General features: G+C 46.3%; 1 protein-coding gene across 1 annotated transcript; it reads left to right on the top strand.

Annotated features, from left to right (window-relative positions):
• The first annotated feature begins 254 nt into the window (after positions 1-254).
• On the top strand, positions 255-13,704 carry unga (uracil DNA glycosylase a). Its single transcript, XM_072477767.1, has 7 exons — positions 255-507; positions 1,518-1,745; positions 3,845-3,940; positions 7,464-7,561; positions 11,153-11,241; positions 11,744-11,922; positions 13,148-13,704. Exons 1-7 carry the CDS (start codon positions 397-399, stop codon positions 13,286-13,288), a joined length of 942 nt encoding a protein of 313 aa, XP_072333868.1. The 5' UTR covers positions 255-396; the 3' UTR covers positions 13,289-13,704.
• Positions 13,705-20,484: the final 6,780 nt, after the last annotated feature.

The raw sequence follows: 20,484 nt of genomic DNA on the forward strand, positions 1-20,484 counted from the left end.
CGAGGTTCATTGAAATCTCCTGCAACTTTTGAAGTCACATGTTTTTTTTTGGGCGGGGGGGGGGGCAGAAATAATTTAATCATTAGTAGGTGTAGAAAAGTAATTAAGTGGCTTGCTATTTCTGTAGGGTTGCTTCACGGTGTTTGCTTTCCGAGTTGTACTTTCCCCTCTGCAACTTTCCTTCAGCAGTCTTTCCGGGGGTGGGGAAGTTCTGCTGAAAGTTTTGGGTCAGAAAAACTTTTTGGTTCCGCCCCTCGATCGGGATCTGGCGCGAAAGAAACCACGTTGGTCGAGTGGGGAGGGCTGCCAGTTAGACCAGCGTGTGTGTGTGTCTTTGCTGCATCCTTTCAAAACTCTGAAAATATTAATTCACTTGGAGGGAAACCGCTCTTTAAAATGATCGGGCAGAAGACGATTGCATCTTACTTCACTCCTGCGACCAAGAAAAGAACTTTATCTGAAGTTTCCGACGAAGAAATCGAGAATGGGAAAGAAAAGAATCAAGAGGTTAAAACTAAAAGTGTTCTTGTAAAAAGTGCGGGATTAATGTGAATTTAGTCACATTTTGAATAAGGGGTTCAGTATGTTTTAAATGAATATTTCGTTGTTCTGAGGCAGTGTGAGGTTCTGTTTAACAATTGCAGTCTTTTGAAGAGGTTTCTTTCGAGGGAGTGGTTTGAGCATTTTAGATTCTGTTTAAAAATTATACATTTACACGATTTTCCCCCGTCACCTACATCCTCGCCGTTTTAATTCGCTGGTGGTCAGTTAATCTAGTGCGGAGAAAAATGAGTAACTTGTTCTAAAATGAAGTGGTGGCTCACTGCTGTTTACAAGTTAAAAATAATAGTGCATTGAAATGCATCACAACATGGATTTCATCTCAAAATTATGCTCAAATTTGTTTAATAGTGGAAAATAAAGATTTCTGCATGTTTTTAATCTAGAAATACTATTTCCAGATCAAATAGATTTCCGATTAAAAATCTTTTTGCCTATAAGATTAATTTAATTGTTGTGATATCGGTTAGAGAGACATTTATTGTTTTCCTCATTTAACAAGTAGTCATTTCCCAGATTAAATTAATGTTGTGATATGGGTTATGAACAAGTTTTTTTTCCCCTCATTTAACAAGCAGTCATTTCCTTTGCGAATTTCAAAATGTTAAGTTTGTTCTATTTTTATTAATCTTAAAAATGTTAGGGAGGGCCTTTTTTTCGTAAAGTTCCGCATAAATCCATCACATTCATAATATCTTCCTTTTTGAGTTGGCGGGAAAGTCACCAAAGAAGAGGAAGCAGCCAATGGAAGTAAGAGGGCGAGGCTTATTGGAATGTAGCGACCCGAGGGGGCGGGGCTTGGAATGTCGCGACCCGAGGGGGCGGGGTTTGTGGATTTCTCCCGCGGTTCTGCTCCCAGGTGAGTTGCAGGAGGACAGAAACCTGCGGCAATGCCGCCGACCCTTCGCTCCTGGCTCCCGCTCCTTTTAACCCGTTGCTTCTCTCTCCGCGGCCAGGAGCCGGACGGCATGAGGACGCCCGTGAAGAAGCTGAAAGTTGGCCTGGAGGGAGAGGAGGCGCCGCTCAAACCCAGCTCCCCGCTCAGCCCCGAGCAGGTGTCCCGCATGGAGAGGAACAGGCAGGCAGCCTTGCAGAGACTTGCTGCCCGCAATGTGCCCCCGGGCTTCGGGGAGAGCTGGAAAAAGGAGCTGATGATGGAGTTCAGCAAGCCATACTTTAGCAAGGTAAGGGAGACTGTCACATCAGTCCTGACAGTGGATTTATATTTCACCCTGGCCTTGGGCAGCATGGCAGTATAAGTGGCTAGCACTGTGGCTTCACAGCGCCAGAGTCCCAGGTTCGATTCCCCGCTGGGTGGGGCACTGTCTGTGCGGAGTCTGCACGTTCTCCCTGTGTCTGCGTGGGTTTCCTCCGGGTGCTCCGGTTTCCTCCCACAGTCCAAAGATGTGCGGGTTAGATGGATTGGCCATGATAAATTACCCTTAGTGACCAAAAAGGTTAGATGGGGTTATTGGGTGATGGGGTGGAAGTGGGGGTTTAGTGGGTTGGTGCAGACTTGATGGGCTGAATGGCCTCCTTCTGCAATGTATGTTCTAAGTTCCTCTCCCAGAATCTAGACCTGTTTAATACCTGTTGCATTGATGACAGTTCAACAACTCCCAACGTAGTTCTGTTTATCTCTCCGCAGACCTTTCAGCATTTTGTTTTAATTTGAGATTTTCAGCATCTACATTACTTTTGAGCTTTCTATTCCTCTAGAATCATTTAAATTTCATCTCTGATCTGAATTGTAGCTGTATGAAAATACGAGTCCCTGTTTTTTTTTCCAATTAAGGGGCAGTTTAACGTGGCCAATTCACCAACCCTGCACCTGTTGGCTTGTGGGGGTGAGACCCACACTAGGAGAATGTACAAACGCCACACGGACAGTGACCTGGGGCCAGGATCGAATTTGGTTCCTCAGCGCCTTGAAACAACAGTGCTAACCACTGCGCCACCTTGCTGCCCTTGCTGTTTGTATTTTCTACAGTGGGGTTACTTGAATAAATTTTTAATAGCCTGTTGGGTATATAGTTAGAAATCTGGTTGAATCTTTTTTATTCTTTCATGTGATGTACTGAGCCAGCCTTTGTCACCCATTTCCGAATTGCCCTTGAATTGAGTGGCTTTGCGAAACATTTTACAGGGTAGTTAAGAGTCAACCACGTTACTTTGTGTCTGGCGTCACATGTAGGCCAGTCTGGGTACGGGTGGCGGATTTCCTTCTGTAAAGTACATTAGTGAATCAGATGGGTTCACGTTCACCATTACTGAGACTAGCTTTGTATTCCAGCTTTATTAATTGAATTTTAAATCTGCCAGCTGTAATGATGGGATTGGGTTGGGATTTGAACCCATGTCCTAAGATTATTAACCTGGGCCTTCTGGATTATTAGTCCAGCGGCAATGCCACTGTCACCATCTCGCCATGATTCTAGTGGCAATTCACTTGACAGTTGGATTTCAGAACCCACTGTTCTTATAGTCATGATAGGCAACAATAACAAGATATAAGCTTGTATGAGAAAGAAAGGCTTGCATTTCGAAAGCGTTTCACGACCACCAGATGTCTCGAAGTGCTTTGCAGCCAATAAGATACTTTATGAAGTATGTCCCGAAGCACCAGAAATGCAGCAGCCAATCTGCGCTCAGCAACCTCCACAAACAGCAGTGATCATGACCAGATGATCAGTTTTTTTGGTGATGTTAATTGAGGGATGACTGTTGGCCAGGATTCTGGGGTAACACCACCCTTCTGCTCTTCTTCAAAATAGAGCCGTGGGATCTTCTGCACCCACCCAGGCAGGGGAGCCTTGGTTTAACATCTCTGAAAGACAGCTGCTCAGACAATTCCGCGTTCTCTTAGTCCTGCACTGGAGTGTCTGCCCTGATGCTCTGGGACTTGATCTCAGATCCTTGTGACTCGGGCCAGAGTGCTGCCAACTGACAGCATAGTAGGCTGTCGACGAACCAGGGTGCTGTGCCACTGGATGGTCTTTGTGAAGTTAGTTTGTCTTCTCCCTACTCCCTGCACAATGTTAATTTTGCCTCCTTGCTTGATGCCTGTGTCTGCTCTCTGCGTTGGGATGTCGTCTCGTGTGGCTCAACTCTATATTTTTTGGGAGACGGTATTGTAAACTTGGGAAAATAACAACCAAGTCGGTCAACACAGTCTCCATTCAGCTTTTAGCTTGAAGGGGTGTGGGCTAGTGAGTGACAGAGGGTCTGGGTCTGTTGCTTCACATCTGTCTGACATGTGTTGAAATCTACATTTTGTTTGCAGCTGATGGGGTTTGTAGCATTGGAGAGGAAACGCTACATGGTTTACCCACCACCTCATGAAGTCTTTGCATGGACAGAGATGTGTAATATCCGTGATGTAAGTACTGCATGCTTGTCCGTTTGAATTGCACGCTCTGCATTTGGTGAAAATGCTTTGCTTTTGACCAATCCACTCTTTTGCAGCAAATATTAAATTCAAATCGGAAGTAGGAAGGATGCGAAAAGTTAGACGTCAGTCATGGCAGCATGCTCCACTGCGAGCTGAAAGCTTGTTGCTTCAAGTTCGTTCCAGGGACTTGGTGTTCAAACCAGTGCCATTCTGTGGAAACAAAGGGGGATTTGGGGGAGAAACTATGTTGTTTTTTAATGTACGGACTTGAGAGATGGAATAAAATTTATTGTCAGGATGACCAACTGTCCTGTTTTTTAAAGGATTGCCCCTTTATTATGTTCCCTTAAGGGGCGCCTTCAATTCCTTATTTCCAGGTTAACCTATGGGAAACCGAGCTGAGGCTTATCTCTGGCCTTTGTTTGTTTGTGTGTGCATTAGGTGTAGACCACCAGGGGGAGTTGTAGTCATCAGCACTCCAACCCCAGTCGCACAAAGTGTCCCTTATGTTAGCTCATTAAGTATTGGTCACCCAGCGCAAAGCTAATATACGCACATTAGCATTAATTCCAGTTTCCATGAGTTTGTACGTTCTCCCCGTTCCTGTGGGTTTCGTCCCACAGTGCAAAGATGTGTAGGTTAGGTGGGTTACGGGGCTAGGGCGGGGGAATGGGCCTAGGTAGGTGCTCTTTTGGAGAGTCTGTGCAGACTCGAAGGGCTGAATGGCCTCCTCTGCACTGTATGGATTCTATGGATCAGGAATAGACCATTCAACCCATCAGGCCTGCTCGATTATTCAGTAAGATTACACCTCAGTTAGTTGGCTTCCTTAGTCTATTTGGAAATTGGCATACGCAGGTTTGGAAAGGAAGACTGGTTAACCTCTTAAACTCATCTGTGGCATATTTGCTTTGATGTAAAGAACTTTCATTTCGCGCTACAAAAGTTTCATAGTCAGTGGTTATGTGAGGTGGCATCAAAGTGGCAACCAACATGCGCCCAGCAAGATCCCACCAACCACAAATTGGTGACCTGGATGCCCATCGGGAAAACTAACCGCTGTTGAGGGCGTGCAATTCTTCCATTCGCCTGAACTGGGGCCTCTGTTTAATATCTCAAAAGTCTGACATTTCCAGTTGCCCTCGTCTGTGACATGAGGTTGAGACAGTCTTGTACACTCATTTCCATCTGAGAGCTGGCTTCTGATTACCCCAAAGTATGCTTCACCCGATGTCTATATTTGTGTTGCTATTGTTTTTTCATGTATGGAACGATCAGTCTGACTATACGCAGAACAATATTTAATAATTATAATCTTTAATCATCTTTATTGTCACAAGTCTGCTTACATTAACACTGCAATGAAGTTACTGTGAAAAGCCCCCAGTCGCCACATTCCGGCACCTGTTCGGGTACACGGAGGGAGAATTCAGAATGTCCGGTTCGCCTAACCAGCACGTCTTTCGGGATTTGTGGGAGGAAACCGGAGCACCCGGAGGAAACCCATGCTACCTCGACACGGAGAATGTCTGTGCGGAGTCTGCACGGTGACCCAAGCCGGGAATCGAACCTGGGACCCTGCCGCTGTGAAGCAACAGTGCTAACCACTGTGCTACTGTGCACTCATAGAAAAACACTGGAGATGCCGGTGATTGAACCCGAGGCCTGATACAAGCAAAGCATGCGCCCACTGAGCTACATCCCTTACTTTTCCCAGTACCCCGGTACATGCGACAAACTCAAATCAAATCAAGTTCCATCAGGAAGAAAAACAAGAATTTGTGGAAATGTACAATGGGGGAAAAGAGAGATTTGTTTCTAAACTGGTGTAGCTACCGCCCCCCCCCCCCCCCAATCCCCAAAAATTATTTTTCTATTTGAGCTGCAGAATTTTCTGCTAGTTTCTCTGCTTTTCATTTGCTTTCTCACCTGTCTGCTGGATTGAACTCTCCAAATTACTTGGTTTTCCTTTTACATTTTGACGAGGTAGTAGGGTGCATGTTTGCTGGCATGACTAAACCAGTCCTGGTTTGTCAAAGTGCCATGTTTAACAAGGAGAGTGGGGGTCAGCGATCAACTGGGTCATGTCACGTTGTTGCAGACTTTGAACTTTTGCCTTTAAAATGGACCTCCACCCCCCCCCCCCCCACCTTCCAACAGGAGCCGATCTATGGTGAGCTTTGACACGTGTACACACGAGCAGAAATCGCCAACTATTGATCAGGAGCAAATGCCTCTTTGAGGGAGACAGTTATAGCACCCAGTTCTGTGAAGTGTAGTTACGATGGAATAATTGGGGTGAGAAAACCCTCTGGCTCTGAGCCTGGTGGCTTCCTGGGTTTTACACCTCTGTACTGCAATGCGCAGCATTGTGGAAGTTTCCTGAACAAACTGCCTGGCTGATTAATTCTTCGGAAAATTCAACACTTAATGGCACTGCTGGACTTCACAATAGCTCTGTACGTTCCACTATTTGAACACTTGATCATTTTTTTTCTCTCTGTTCCTTTTTCAAGGATAGTGGTTCCTGCTTCTGCTATTCCTGTAGCAAAAACGATTCCATGCTGGATTGTCAATTTGCAATGGATGAACCTACATAAATGACCCTCTTTTCCCAGCCTCCCTCAACCAGAGGCTGGAATCTGTCTGTGTATCTTCACTCTATCCAACCCCCCACCAATCTTCATAAATTCTACTCTCTTCCTGTGCAAATACCATGATCTTGAGCCTCTCCTCCATAACTATTTGTTTCCTGTCTCTGGTGAATGCACAATATACTCTCCCTCTGCTTTTAATACGTTCCTGTAATCAGACACTACAAGTTTGGCATAGTGCTTTCTGGTATAAGTATTAGCGTATAGATAATTGCCATTATAGAATCACTGCAATGCAAAAGGAGGCCATTCATCCCTTCAAGTCTGCACCAACCTCTGAAAGAGCGCCCTACTGGGCCCACTCCCCTACCCTTCCCTGCAACCTAACCTGTATATCTACGGACATGAAGGGCAATTTAGCATGGCTAATCCACCTAAGCTGCACATCTTTGGACTGTGGGAGGAAACCGTAACTCCTGAAGGAAACCCATGCAGACACACAGAGAAAGTGCCCTTATTTATAAAACTGAAGACTTGGCCTTTTACTGACCATGTGTACTTTCAAAGCCAGTTCTAATTGTACTTCTGGGGACTGCGCCCCTAACATTTTTCCAATTCACTTTATATTCCTGGTTCCACTGCATTCTGCATTTCGTGCCATTAAAAATTGCCTCTGCTGAAGGTGAGACATCTGCACTACCTTAGGGTTAATGGGTGACTCCATTTCTCTGGCACAAGACCTTGCCTTTGACGGGAGTGTATCCTGTAATGTGGGGGCTTGGGCAGAAATTTCCGATTTGGGGTCATCAATTCAGCTACCAATCTGGTGTGAAATGTTAAACGCTGATGCCTGGGGAGGGGAAGGACTATTCGGAGCAGAAGACAATAGTGTAAAAGGAAGCTTTGTATTTGTCTAGGTGAAGGTGGTTATTCTTGGCCAGGATCCATACCATGGACCAAAGCAGGCTCACGGACTCTGCTTCAGCGTAAAGCGGCCAGTGCTGCCTCCACCCAGGTATGTCTCATCTACAGTGTTCGAGTTCAAACTTTTGACTAAGTTTCATCTGTAACTTGTACAACTGTTCTCGAAGTTTGAAGGGGGTGATGATTTACCCAGCAAATCCTCTTGGCGAACAGACCACTAATGTTCAAGATGTAAAACCAAATAGGTCCCAGCTTCAGTTTCTGAACGTATGTATAAAATTATCAGGGAAGAAAAGACCAGCTCCCCATCCAGCCTGCCCCACACATGATAGCTGAATCATTGAGTGTAAACACTCTCCTCCTCCTCGAGTAATGTCATCTCTTGGATAGGCTGACCCTTGACTGGAGAAATGTCACTCTGCATTTCTACCGTACACAATCTAAACTGGTCCAGTAGCTCTCATGGACTGGGTGTTCAATGAAGTCACTCGCCTGTTCTATGATGCGATTTCCGTTTCGGTCCTGGCCCAGCTCCTATTTGAAGTTGTGCAGAGAGTTTATATCCACCACCCCCAGCCAGTAACGTGTTCTCCAGACCTAGGTTGAGTTGCTGATTTGGGGGAAAGTAACTTGTCTTTTCCCCCTGGGCCGGGCGATTTGGGGAAGCATAACTACACCTTGCTGTAGTGCCTTGGTGGATGTTGGTAGGGAATGCACTCGTGTACCCTTTCCTGCCTTGCTCTTCGAAGGTGTAATAAGCCAAGTGGATAATGGAGATCCTGTAGATGGTATATCTGACCCTCCAGAAGGCATTTTCTAGGGTGCTGCACAAAAGGTTAATAAACAAGATCACATGGGATTTGGGGTAATTTATTTGCTTGGATAGAAGACTGGCAGATGGCAGAGTCGGGATAAATGGGTATTTTTCTGGTTGGCAAGATGTGGCTAGTGGGGGTGCCACAGGGTTCGATCCTCAGGCCCCAACTATTTACAGTATATATTAATGACTTGGATGGAGGGGTAGATGGTACTATGCCCACATTTTATATTCACATTTTCAGATGACACTAAAATAGGTGGCATCGTAAGTTGCTATGAGGAAATAAGAAATTTACAATGTATATAGATAGGTGAGTGGGCCAAAATGTGGCAGCTGGAGTTTAACATGGATAAGTGTGAGGTTATCCATTTTGGTCAGAATAATGGAAAGTCAACTTATTGTCTAAATGGAGAGAAACTTTCGAGCATTTTGGTGCAGTGGTCTCTGGGTGTCTTCATGAATGGATTGCAGAAAACTAGCATATAGGTATAGCAGGTAATAAGGAGTGCAAATGGAATTTTAGCCTTTATAGCTAAAGGAATAGAGTATAAAAGTAGGAAGTGTTGCTGCAACTGTACAATGCAGTGGTGAGACCACACGAGTACTGTGTACAGTTTTGATCCCCTTATTTGAGGTGGGATGTAGTTGTGTTGGAGGAGGTTCATGCATGAGGAGTTTGTCTTCGAGATTGAACAATTTAGGTCTATACTCGAGTTTAGAAGAATGAGAGGAGATCTAATTGAGGTATACAAGATGATAAAAGGTATCGACAAAAGCAGACGTAGAGTGGATGCTTCCTCTTGTGAGGTATTCTAGAACGAGAGGTCATAGTTTTAGGGTAAGGAGTAGCAGATTTAAAACGGGTGAGGAAAAATGACTTCTCTCAATGGGTTGTGAATCTGCGGAATTCACTACCTCAGTGCGGTGGATGCTGGGACAGTGAATAAATTTAAGGCCGAGATGGACAGATTTTCGATTAATTATGGGTTGTGGAGTTGAGGCCAAAGGAGATCAGCCATGATATTGAATGGTGGAAGCAGGCTCGTGGGGCTGAATTGCTCGATCCTGCTCCTAGTTCTTATGTTGCCCACGTTCAATAGCAATTGTCCTGCTTTTTGGGTAGCACAAGTGGATATCACTGTGGCTTCACAGCGCCAGGGTCCCAGGTTCGATTCCCAGCTTGGGTCACTGTCTGTGCGGAGTCTGCACGTTCTCCCCGTGTCTGCGTGGGTTTCCTCCGGGTGCTCCGGTTTCCTCCCACAGTCCAAAGACGTGCAGGTTAGGTGGATTGGCCTTGATAAATTGCCCTTAGTGGCCAAAAAACTTAGGAGGGGTTATTGGGTTATGGGGATAGGATAGTAGTGAGGGCTGAAGTGGTTCGGTGCAGACTCGATGGGCCGAAAGGCCTCCTTCTGCACTATGTTCTGTGTACTGCACAAAGGGTGGTCAGTTGGGTGAGGTGTTCAGAGCACCGCTGTCATCTGCAACTACTGTAGTCTGAATCTGCCAATAAATTGGGTTTTAAAGTTTTACCACCCATTGGTAATGAGGGGAAATTTGGAAATAATGTAATCTGCCATTTTTTAACATTCAAAGTCTCTAAAGGTTTAAAATCTGTTTGGTGTTATCTCCAGGACGCTCCGCACTGGCACAGCTTCTAGAAAGCTGACTATTTCTGTGCTTCTAATTATGATGATCTTCATTCTTTTGGTGCGATTGTTAAAGGCTGGGGGAATGTGGTGGTCATGGGGGGTGGGTGAGGCGAAAGAGCACCATGACCTGTGAAGATGGCCGCTTGGAGATTCTCACCCAGGGGTGAAGTTTTCCCAAATCGTCTTGGTAAATATTTATTTGGTGCGTCATTTGGTTACGAGCAAACTTTAATGAGTCAGATCCTGTCCTCCTTTCTGTCGAGGTTTACACATGGATTTTCTAGCAAAAAACCACCTGGACGAACAATGTTGGCTGATCTTCTGTAGCCGAGCTGAGATGGACTGACTGCAAACTGGGATCAAAAGCTTGGGCGGCCGTTTGTTCCATATCTGATTGATCCTGATGTGGAGGTGCCAGCATTGGACTGGGGTGAGCACAGTAAGAAGTGCTCAGTAAGAAGGGGCTTTTCACAGTAACTTAATTGAAGCCGACTTGTGACAATAAGCTATTATTATTAGTAGTAGTAGTAATAGTAGTCAGAAGTCTGACAATACCAGGTCTGTTTCAAATCACTAATTTTTCAGAGCACTGCTCCAAAAGCTAGTGATTTGTAACCGACCTGGTGGACTTTAACCTGGTGTTGTCAGACTTCTTACTGATTGATCCTTACTGATTGATCCTGGGAGAGAGATTGGGATTTGAAAGAATTATTTTAAATGCATGCGGGCGAGCTTCACTGAAATGGTCTTGATTATTACAGCTCTATTCCGATCAGGCACCACAATTTTGAGAATGGGATGTCTCCGAAGTAATATATCATATTCCCGTGTATTAAAATAAATGTCTTCTAGGAGGGGATTTCTACTTGAAGTAGGTAGTAGATCAGAACGGGACTGAAACAATTGTGATAAATGAAGATCATTTCGGTGAAGCATAAGAAGTCTTGTTTTTTAAAAGAAGAATCCGATCTCCCTCTGTTCCATCCTTTAAGGAACGAAGCAATAACCAACAGGAAGGCCCAAGCTTTGATCCGAGTTTTCACCGTCCACCAATCTCTGCTAAAGTCGGCCAGGGCTTCTCGGAGAAAGTGAGTGGACCTGGTGGTTCGTGAAGGAGTTGGAATGAAGACCTGGATCATTTGGCCATTCCTGTTGGTGTGAGTTGAACCATCTACCCAAGCTCACCAGTAACTGTCTTGTCTCCACGCAGTTTGGAAAACATGTACAAGGAACTCCAATCGGACATCGAAGGATTTGAACCCCCAGGGCATGGCGATCTGACCGGGTGGGCTAAACAAGGTAATGTATCGATGGGGGGGGAACTGTGTGAGGTTTACTGGGTGGAGATGATGCACACTAGACTTGAAACTGATCCTCGAGGTTAAAATTGGTGCTTGTGGCGCCCCTTTTAACATTGAGGAGATAGAGACCGATGTGTCTGGCTCTCCCATCATAGAACACTGAAGGTCCAGAACCCGTGTCAAAGCCCTCGGGCTGCATTTGACATAATGTATATTCCTGTAATTGAGGTGCCTCCCTCCAGGTACATTATTCTGCACTTTAACAGTTCAAAATGGTACTTTAATGAATAAAATGTATTTTGGGGGTGGGGAGAAGTGAGACCAAGATCAATGACCAGGGGGAAATGCAAGGGTAGATCCTTCAAATATCTCTGGCAGTAAATTGTACCTTGGTCTGGGCACTTCAGATCAATATACTCGCTGTGTGCCAGATCGACCTGCTGTGTGCCAGGTTAAACTAAACCTCTTTCCTAACGTGTTATATTTTCAAATTGAAACAGGAGTGCTGCTGCTGAATGCGGTCCTCACCGTGCGATCACATCACGCAAACTCTCACAAAGAGCGGGGTTGGGAAGATTTCACCGACGCGGTGGTGTCTTGTCTGAATAACCAGCTGGATGGCTTGGTCTTCATGCTGTGGGGAGCGTACGCACAGCGGAAAGGCAATGCGATCGACAGGGTAGGTCTTTGCAAACTTATTTCCTTCGGGCTAGGCTGTAACCTAGGCAAGACTTTTTTCATCCGCGTGTGATGTGAAGCAATCTCGCATGAGGGGTGTTTGAAAGAGGAACAGGAGCTAGCATTTGTGTAGATCTTTCACATCCCCGGGATTTCCCAAAGTGCTTCATGGCCATCGCTGTTATGTCGTCAAAAGGTGACAGCCTATCCACGTGTAGCATTCCCCCATAAAGGGCGATTTTAAATAAAAATGGTTTACTCATAGAGTCTTTACAATGCAGGAAGAGGCCGTTCGGCCCATCGAGTCTGTACTGACCTTCCGAAAGAGCACTTAATCTATTAGCTGAGGGAGAAATGTGCCACCAAATCTGTTACATGCCTTGGTTGAATTTCTCATGTAATGGGTGCATTGAATCTCTTGGGTCTACATAGGCATGTTGGTTCAAAGTTTGATGCCGTTATCATTGCGATTCCTGGGACGTTGCAATATCTAGTTGAGGGAGAAAGAGTGCCACTGACTGGTAGTTTTGTTGGTTCTGGTCACCTTTGTAATGGTTTAATTGTTGCTAGTTTATTCTTCTGTTTACGTGTGCAAAGGTAGAGGGATGACATTTTGAACGTGACGTCACAAGCGGTAAATGTCACATGGGAGACCCATTATAATTGTGGAATAGTTTAGCACGTTGTACCCATGGAGCTTTTCCAATCATTGCCTCCAGTTTCGCTTGTTCAACACCCCACCACCCCGTCACAACAAAAAAAAAAGCTGTGAAGATTCTACTCTCCCATAGTTAACACAGGAGTGACTACAGTAAAAGTCACTTGAGTTTACCGCCGGAGGGGTTGGTCAAAAATGTTTGACTTTGCAGAGAAATGGGAGAGTTGTGAGATACCTTTGGTCACGCGATAATTTGTTTTCCGTTCTTGTGCGTTGTCACACTCCAGCCAGTCTCCGTGTATGTCTCTGGTCACTGGAGTTTGTTAATGTGACAAATAGGCTAATTCTCTGTCAGACTGGATAACCACGACGGGTCAGTCTAGGCAATGGGAGATATTGGGTGTTTGCTTTATCTGTCACGTACGATCCTGTGTTGTGTACACTGTTCTGTGTGAGGGACGTATTGCTGCGATGACGTATTGCTGCGATGACGTGGAGGAGTCCCTCCCACAGTGCTACATGTAAGTAATATGCTCTCTTTCTAACTGGGATTGCCACTATGTTGCAGAAGCGTCACCATGTCCTGCAGACAGTTCACCCGTCCCCGCTTTCTGCACATCGAGGCTTCTTTGGCTGCAAGCACTTCTCCAAGACCAACGCGTTGCTGGAGAAATCCGGGAAGACTCCAATCAATTGGAAGTTGTTGTGAGCCCGGTCAGGCGATGGGAGTACATGGGTGGGATTGTGTTGAGGTTTAATGAGCATTTATCATTAGCCAGACTTGGAGAGAATAACTGATTTCACGTTAACTGTGGTTGATGGGACCTTATCACTAGATAGTTACATGTTTTGAAATTTGGTTACACTTATTTAACCCTGGGGGGCAGCACAACCGATCAGGTTGAGATGCTTTGTTCCAGTGGCCCTGAGTATCTTGGTGAAGGTAAAATATCCTTTAACTACAGAGTCTCCACTGAAATGGCTGAATTTAGTCCATGACTAAAAAGCTTTGAAAATGTAATTTTATTGTAAATATGTCTGTTTCTTTCATTTGTTAACGCTTTGACTGTAAAATGCTTCAGCATTGGCTTGTGAATATAGTTAAATAAAAGCTTTTATTTCTTATTGCTGAGTTCATTCATCACCAAACACTTTGAAGATGAAGCATTCTTGACTTGAAGAAGAAAGAAAATTTGCATTTGAAAAGCCCCCCTCCGTGTCCCTTTTGGCTGTGTTCCAGCCAAATGGGCAGCACGGTAGCATTGTGGATAGCACAATTGCTTCACAGCTCCAGGGTCCCAGGTTCGATTCCGGCTTGGGTCACTGTCTGTGCGGTGTCTGCACATCCTCCCCGTGTGTGCGTGGGTTTTCTCCGGGTGCTCCGGTTTCCTCCCACAGTCCAAAGATGTGCAGGTTAGGTGGATTGGCCATGATAAATTGCCCTTAGTGTCCAAAATTGCCCTTGGTGTTGGGTGGGGTTACTGGGTTATGGGGATAGGGTGGAGGTGTTGACCTTGGGTAGGGTGCTCTTTCCAAGAGCCGGTGCAGACACGATGGGCCGAATGGCCTCCTTCTGCACTGTAAATTCTATGATCTATGAAATACTCTTTTGAAGAGGCAGTGATTCCTCTTTTAGACAAAGCAAAATCGTACAAACACCACCGAGACACTTGTCCAGTTCAGACATTTTGGTTGAAGAATAATTCAGACAGTTATGTGCACCTGTACAGCAACACAACTTCAGGTTAGGCACGCTACAGCCTCCCGGTCTCAACATCAAATTCAACAACTTCAGATGAATAGCTCTACCCCACCTAGACGCATTTGTTTTCATCCCATTTCATTTCAACTGTCTCATCATTTCTTTCTTGAATATATATTTCACCCCTCCCCCAATCTTATCCACCCTTCCCCTCCCCCACATCTCCATCTGACACAGTTTAGCCTCTAATCGTTTCTCTGCTGTTTGGCCTCTCGCATCTTTTGTTCTCTCTGGGGACTGCCATTAGCACTCTTTTCCCTTGGTTTCTGTGGCCATTAGCACCCCGTTTCCCTGGGTTTCTGTGGCTATGACTCATCTTTCATTCTCCCTCCACAGTATAAATATTCCCAACATTCTCTGTTAGCTTTGACAAAGAGTCATTGGACTCAAAATGTTAGCTCTTTTCTCTCCCAACAGATGCTGCCAGACCTGCTGAGATTTCCAGCATTTTCTCTTTTGTTTCAGGTTTAGTGTCTCCACTAAAATAACAGCACCACTGTCATCCTTACACCGTGCACTGAAGTGTTTGTTTAGTTTAAGGAGAAGTCTAAACGCAACCTGACAGTCCGGAACAGTGATGGACAATTTAGTGAGTGAGCCTCCATCTCTGGACCCCAAGATTAAAATCTGGGTTGTTCGCTAACCATGATCTTTGAATAATATTAAATTACATGCACACTGAATATTTCATGATGACTTTTGAAAATGCTTAATCACTTATATATTAATAGAACTGTTATAAACTTCCAATGGTAAAAACAAAATAAATATTTACACTTTGGACACAGAGGGAGGGAGCGCACGGCTCTCAGCCAGTGTTGTGAGTACTTGCTTTGTGTGTGGATCGCTTCAGCCATACCGGTAGGAAAAACCACTGGATGGAAATCAATGGTCAAAATAGTTTGTGAGCACCACTCTGGAGCAGTAGTGGGCAACCTGTGGCCCGTCGGGCTTCTGTGTTACTACTGATGCTCCTTGATTCCTCTTGCTTTTGCTGTGTCACGTGTGTTCACCTAGATTTTATCTCTCTTTCCCCCCCCCCCCCCCCAAACTCGGTACAGCGATGAGATATGGTGGGTAGTGTCCCTGCTTCTGAGCCAGCTGATCTGGGCTTGAGTCCTTCCCTCGGACTTGGTGGTCAAGGAAGGTGTGTTTGTAATGCAGCCAAACAGGTTATGGACCTCAGACCCTTCCAACATGCCCTGTGCAGGAGGTACGATTAGGATAGACTTGTGAGCCATGTGATGGAGTCTCTAATGTCACTCCACAGCTCCAGACTACCCCCTACATGCATGTTTTTAAAAAAAGAATACATTTTATCACCGCAATCCTGACTCCAAGTGAACTAACATGCCAGCATCTAGTTTTGACATATTGGAGAATTAGCAGAATTCAAAGTGAGTATTGGGCTGGGTGTAGTGGAAGAGGACATAGTTCAATAGTCTTCTTAATTCATATGTGCTAAATTAAAGCTGTAATTAAAACAATGTAATAAAGATTCCCATGTGAAATATTTTGGGGGGGATTAAAATGTGATGTGAATTACACATTTGCAGTTCACACCTGGGGGCATCTTCTGAGCATGCGGATTGGGTTGTGGCTTTTATCTTGGTGAGTAGCTCATGGTAATGGTGAGCTGGCTGAAGAATGGAATAGTCAAACACTCCCAAGATCACTCCTCTATCCTGCTCCAGCAACTATACCATCTTGGGTTGATTAACACTCCCCGCAATTATAGATGAGCCCAATTGCAAACAACAGGCATTCTAGAACCGTGTTTTTCAAACTTTTATGGCCCGGGACTCATTTTTAACCAACCAACCATCCTTCTGTCTACTTCACAATCCACAATTTTTGCTTACCTGTAAACAGGTGAGCCTGCTTGGTCCTCACAATCTCAATTGCTTTGTTAGTCAATGTTACATTTCTTTTTTTTTTAAATTTAGAATAGCCAATTAGCTTTTTTTCCACTTGCGGGCCAATTTAGCGTGGCCAATCCACCTACCCTGCACATAGAATTTACAGTGCAGAAGGAGGCTATTTGGTCCATCGAGTCTGCACTGGCCCTTTGGAAAGAGCACCCTACCCAAGCCCACACCTCTGCCCTATCCCTGTATCCCACCTAACCTTTTTTGGACACTTGAGGGCAATTTAGCATAGCCAATCCACTTAACCTACACATCTTTGGACTGGGAGGAAACCGGAGCATCTGGAGGGAACCCACGCAGACACGGAGAACGTGTAGACTCCGCATAGACAGTGATCCAAGCCAGGAATTGAACCTGGGACCCTGGCGCTGTGGAGGCGAAACCCACGCAAACATGGGGAGAATGTGCAAACGCCACCCGGACAGTGTGCCGGAATCGAACCTGGTATGAAGCAGCAGTGCTAACCACTGCACCACTGTGCTGCCCATCAATGTTACATTTCTGATAAGGACTTCAGCTGATGATTTAAGATGATTGCTGGTTTAGCTCGGGGGGGCTAGACAGCTGGTTTGTGATGCCGAACAAGGCCAACAGCACGGGCTCAATTCCCGTACCAGCTTACCCGAACAGGTGTCGCAATATGGCGACTTGGGGCTTTTCACAGTAAATTCGTACTTGTGACAATAAAAGGTTATTATTCAGATCTCACTGCATCCGTTGAAAAAAATTAAGAGGTTCTCAAATTCACCAGGCTTGGTCTTGAAATGCCTTTGACATTTGAGGGGTTTAATCTTTCATTTGCTCGCACTTCCCTACATATAACACACAGACTTTGCATCCTGATTTGCATTGGCATAACGAATAAACCCATACCTCAGGTAATCATCTTTATGCTGCTTTGTTCCTGTTTGCAGCTTCTACATGAGTTGTTCACCAGAGGCTCTGGAGCTCAACCAGCACTGCTGGCAGCTACAAAATGGAGGAATCTCTCTCGTGCACAGAGCACGTGACGTCAGCTTTCTGCTGCCACTTCTGGAGAGAGGATGCCAAAAAAGAATTGCTCCCGGGTTAGCGGGCTGACATCGGGAGGGGGCATTCTGCCTCGCTGGGATCTGGGCCTGCGCACTGCTGAGGGGGCACGCATGTGTGGGATGGCCGGCATGCTGAAAGCCGGTCGTGGACTGTTTTCTGAACTGCCCGTTGTGGCCGTTGGCCACTTCCTACGATCAGGAATGCCGCAACCACTGCCCTTCCGATACCCGCCTGCAACCCACCCATGGATCACAACCCTGACTTTGAAAATGACTGCTCCAGAGGACATCAGTCTGACTTTTATTTGTTACTTTCCAACAGTCACCTTATAGATGAGTGCTGGGCTAAATCTGGGTTTGTTGTGATTGTCCCTTCAAGGGCAACACAGCAGAGTAAGGGTGATCAATCAGGACTCGGGGAATCACCCAGGGGGGAGCAGTTCTAGACAGAGGTATTAATAATATTTATTAGTGAAACAAATAGGCTTACATTAGCACTGCAATGAAGTTACTAAAAATACCCTGATCTCCACACTCCGGCGCCTGTTTGGGTACACTGAGGGAGAATTCAGAATGTCCAATTCACCAAACAAGCATGTCTTTCGGAACTTGTGGGAGGAAACCTGAGCACCTGAACAAAACCCATGCAGACATGGAGAGAAAGTGCAGATTCTGCACAGACAGTGACCCAAACCGGGAATCGAACCCGGGTCCCTGGCGCTGTGAATCAGTTGCTAACCACTGTGCCACCCTTTGAGAATTAGCTGCAAACATGCTGCTCTTTAGGATCACTTGTTCATTAATGACGACTCAAAATGCATCTTTATAGGGTTCAGAGTGTGAGCAGCTGGAATGAAATTACCCTAACTCATTTCAGCTAGGACTCTGTCTATTATGGAGTCTAGGCTTGTCAATGGTGACACACCTTAGTATTCCATTTAAGTGTGCATTTTTAATGTGGCATTGCATATTCAGCAGTCTGTTATAGTTTTGATCATCTGCAATGGGCCCTAACTTTGAACTCTCAACAGCATGCCTACCACGTGTGACCTTTTCTCATTTTCTACACAAAGCTCGGAATGAGGTTGCCGATCTGATACTGCATTGTTACTCCAACTTCAACTATTTTGGGTCCCACTCCAATTCCATATGACTAGAGCTGGAGCAAATCTCGAACCGGATTGAAGAGCTCAATTGATTCAGTCGCTGTCTCCCATAAACCCACGTATAAAAGAGTAGGCTGCAATCAGCAGAGTTTGTGACATTACAGGAGAGGAAGAACTCCCAATGCCTTTGACAAGAGACCAGGTTTCACTTCTGGTCTTAAATTCAACCCAATGCAACAAGTGGAGGACGTTCCTGTCTACCTGGTGTAACAAGCCAAAGCAAAACTGGGCTGAATAAACAATGGCACTTCAAGTCTTCCGTGGCAAACATCAATAGCTTGTAGCTTCTTTCAAACAAATCAAAACCGAGACACTGAGTTTGGAGGTGCGCCGATGGTTTTCTTTATCTGCCAGACATCTAACTGCAAGTTTCAGTGTAACTGGTTATTTCAAATCTTTCATGTGTGTCACTGGCAAGGCTAGCATTTGTTTTTAAACGTGTGGAGCTTTATCGATCTGCTTTCAATGTCTCCTGCTGATAGCTACCTCCTCCTTCAGCGATAGTGGTTTATTCCAGACAGTTGCCTAGAGACAGAATGAATCCACTTGGCTTCTACAGATGGACCCCGGGAGCTTTGGTGACAATTTAGGGGTTATATTCCACAACTCTTTTCCCATAAAGATTGTTAGTCCAGTTTTGTACAAAGCAGCCCATTCCTCCAGCAGGTACCTTGCGATTACAGCACGGAACTGACCATTCAGCTCAACAGTGCCATGCATGTTGTTGTCTTCCTGATTGCCACAGGAGCAGGAATGCTAATTTCCTGTGTCCCACTCCTTTTACACAGCGCTCAATTCTCCTTTCCTTAAACAAGCTATTCTTAAATGTTGACCTCCTTAACGACACAAACCCGGTGGGTTGAACGATGGCCACTGGGCTATGGGAGCAGAGCGGTTACATTTTGATGTCCAGTTCTGTTATAAGGGGCACAATTCTCCAGTATCGGGGCGATGTATGCCGACCAGCGCCAAAAACGGCGCTAATCAGTCCGGCATCGCGCGGCCCCAAAGGTGCGGAATCCTTCGCATCTTGGGGGGCCGAGCCCTAACCTTGAGGGGCTAGGCCCGCGCCGGACTGATTTACGCCCCGCCAGCTGGCGGAAAAGGCCTTTGGTGCCCCGCCAGCTGGCGCGGAAAGGACATCTCCGGGCGGCGCATGCGCGGGGGCGTTAACGGCCGCTCACAGCATCCCCGCGCATGCGCTGTGCAGGGAGTCTTTTCCGCCTCCGCCATGGTGGAGACCATGGCGAAGGCGGAAGGAAAGAGTGCCCCCACGGCACAGGCCCGCCCGCGGATTGGTGGGCCCTGATCGCGGGCCTGGCCACCGTGGGGGCACACCCCGGGGCCAGATCGCCCCGCTCCCCCCCCCCCCCAGGACCGCCTTGTCCCGCCGGTAAGAGAGGTGGTTTAATCCACGCCGGCGGGACAGGCATTCTAGCAGCGGGACTTCGGCCCATCCGGGCCAGAGAATCGCGGGAGGGGGGGCCCGCCAACCGGCGCGGCACGATTCCCGCCCCCGCCGAATCTCCGGTGCCAGAGAATTCGGCAACTGGCGGGGGCGGGATTCACGTCAGCCCCCGGCGATTCTCCGACCCGGCGGGGGGTCGGAGAATCTCGGCCAAGGTCAGCAACCTGAAATTGTAACTCTTGATTTTCTCGTTGCCTCCCCTGCTGAGTTTTTCAAGAAGCCTCCGTTTTTATGTCAGATTTCCAGTACTGGCAGTATTATGCTTTTGTGTTAGTGGTTATGCAACTGGACAGTGTGACGCACGTTGACACTGACAACTGGGAAACAGTTACGACGGCCGTGACCTCTGAAGGCTGGCCATTTGGAAGGGCTCGGAAGAGGTGAGCAGAAATGGAAAATATCAGCCGGACTGAGAAGAGGGGCCCAGAGACAACAGAAGCAGTGAACTGCGCACCTTAGCCCAGTGCCTTCCTCTGCGGCAAATAAGGCAGAGACTGCCGCGTCAGAGTGGGGCTCCTCCTGAGCCACACCAGGTCACACTTAACACAGA

Source organism: Scyliorhinus torazame, chromosome 1 (assembly GCF_047496885.1).
Source record: "Scyliorhinus torazame isolate Kashiwa2021f chromosome 1, sScyTor2.1, whole genome shotgun sequence".
Classification (NCBI taxonomy): Eukaryota; Metazoa; Chordata; class Chondrichthyes; order Carcharhiniformes; family Scyliorhinidae; genus Scyliorhinus; species Scyliorhinus torazame.

Excerpts from the sequence above, each read along its gene's own strand:
- unga (XM_072477767.1), top strand. The coding sequence starts at position 397 with ATGATCGGGCAGAAGACGATTGCATCTTACTTCACTCCTGCGACCAAG. Across the intron at positions 3,941-7,463 it reads AGATGTGTAATATCCGTGAT|GTGAAGGTGGTTATTCTTGG; the intron begins GTAAGTACTGCA and ends GTATTTGTCTAG. Across the intron at positions 11,242-11,743 it reads GACCGGGTGGGCTAAACAAG|GAGTGCTGCTGCTGAATGCG; the intron begins GTAATGTATCGA and ends AAATTGAAACAG.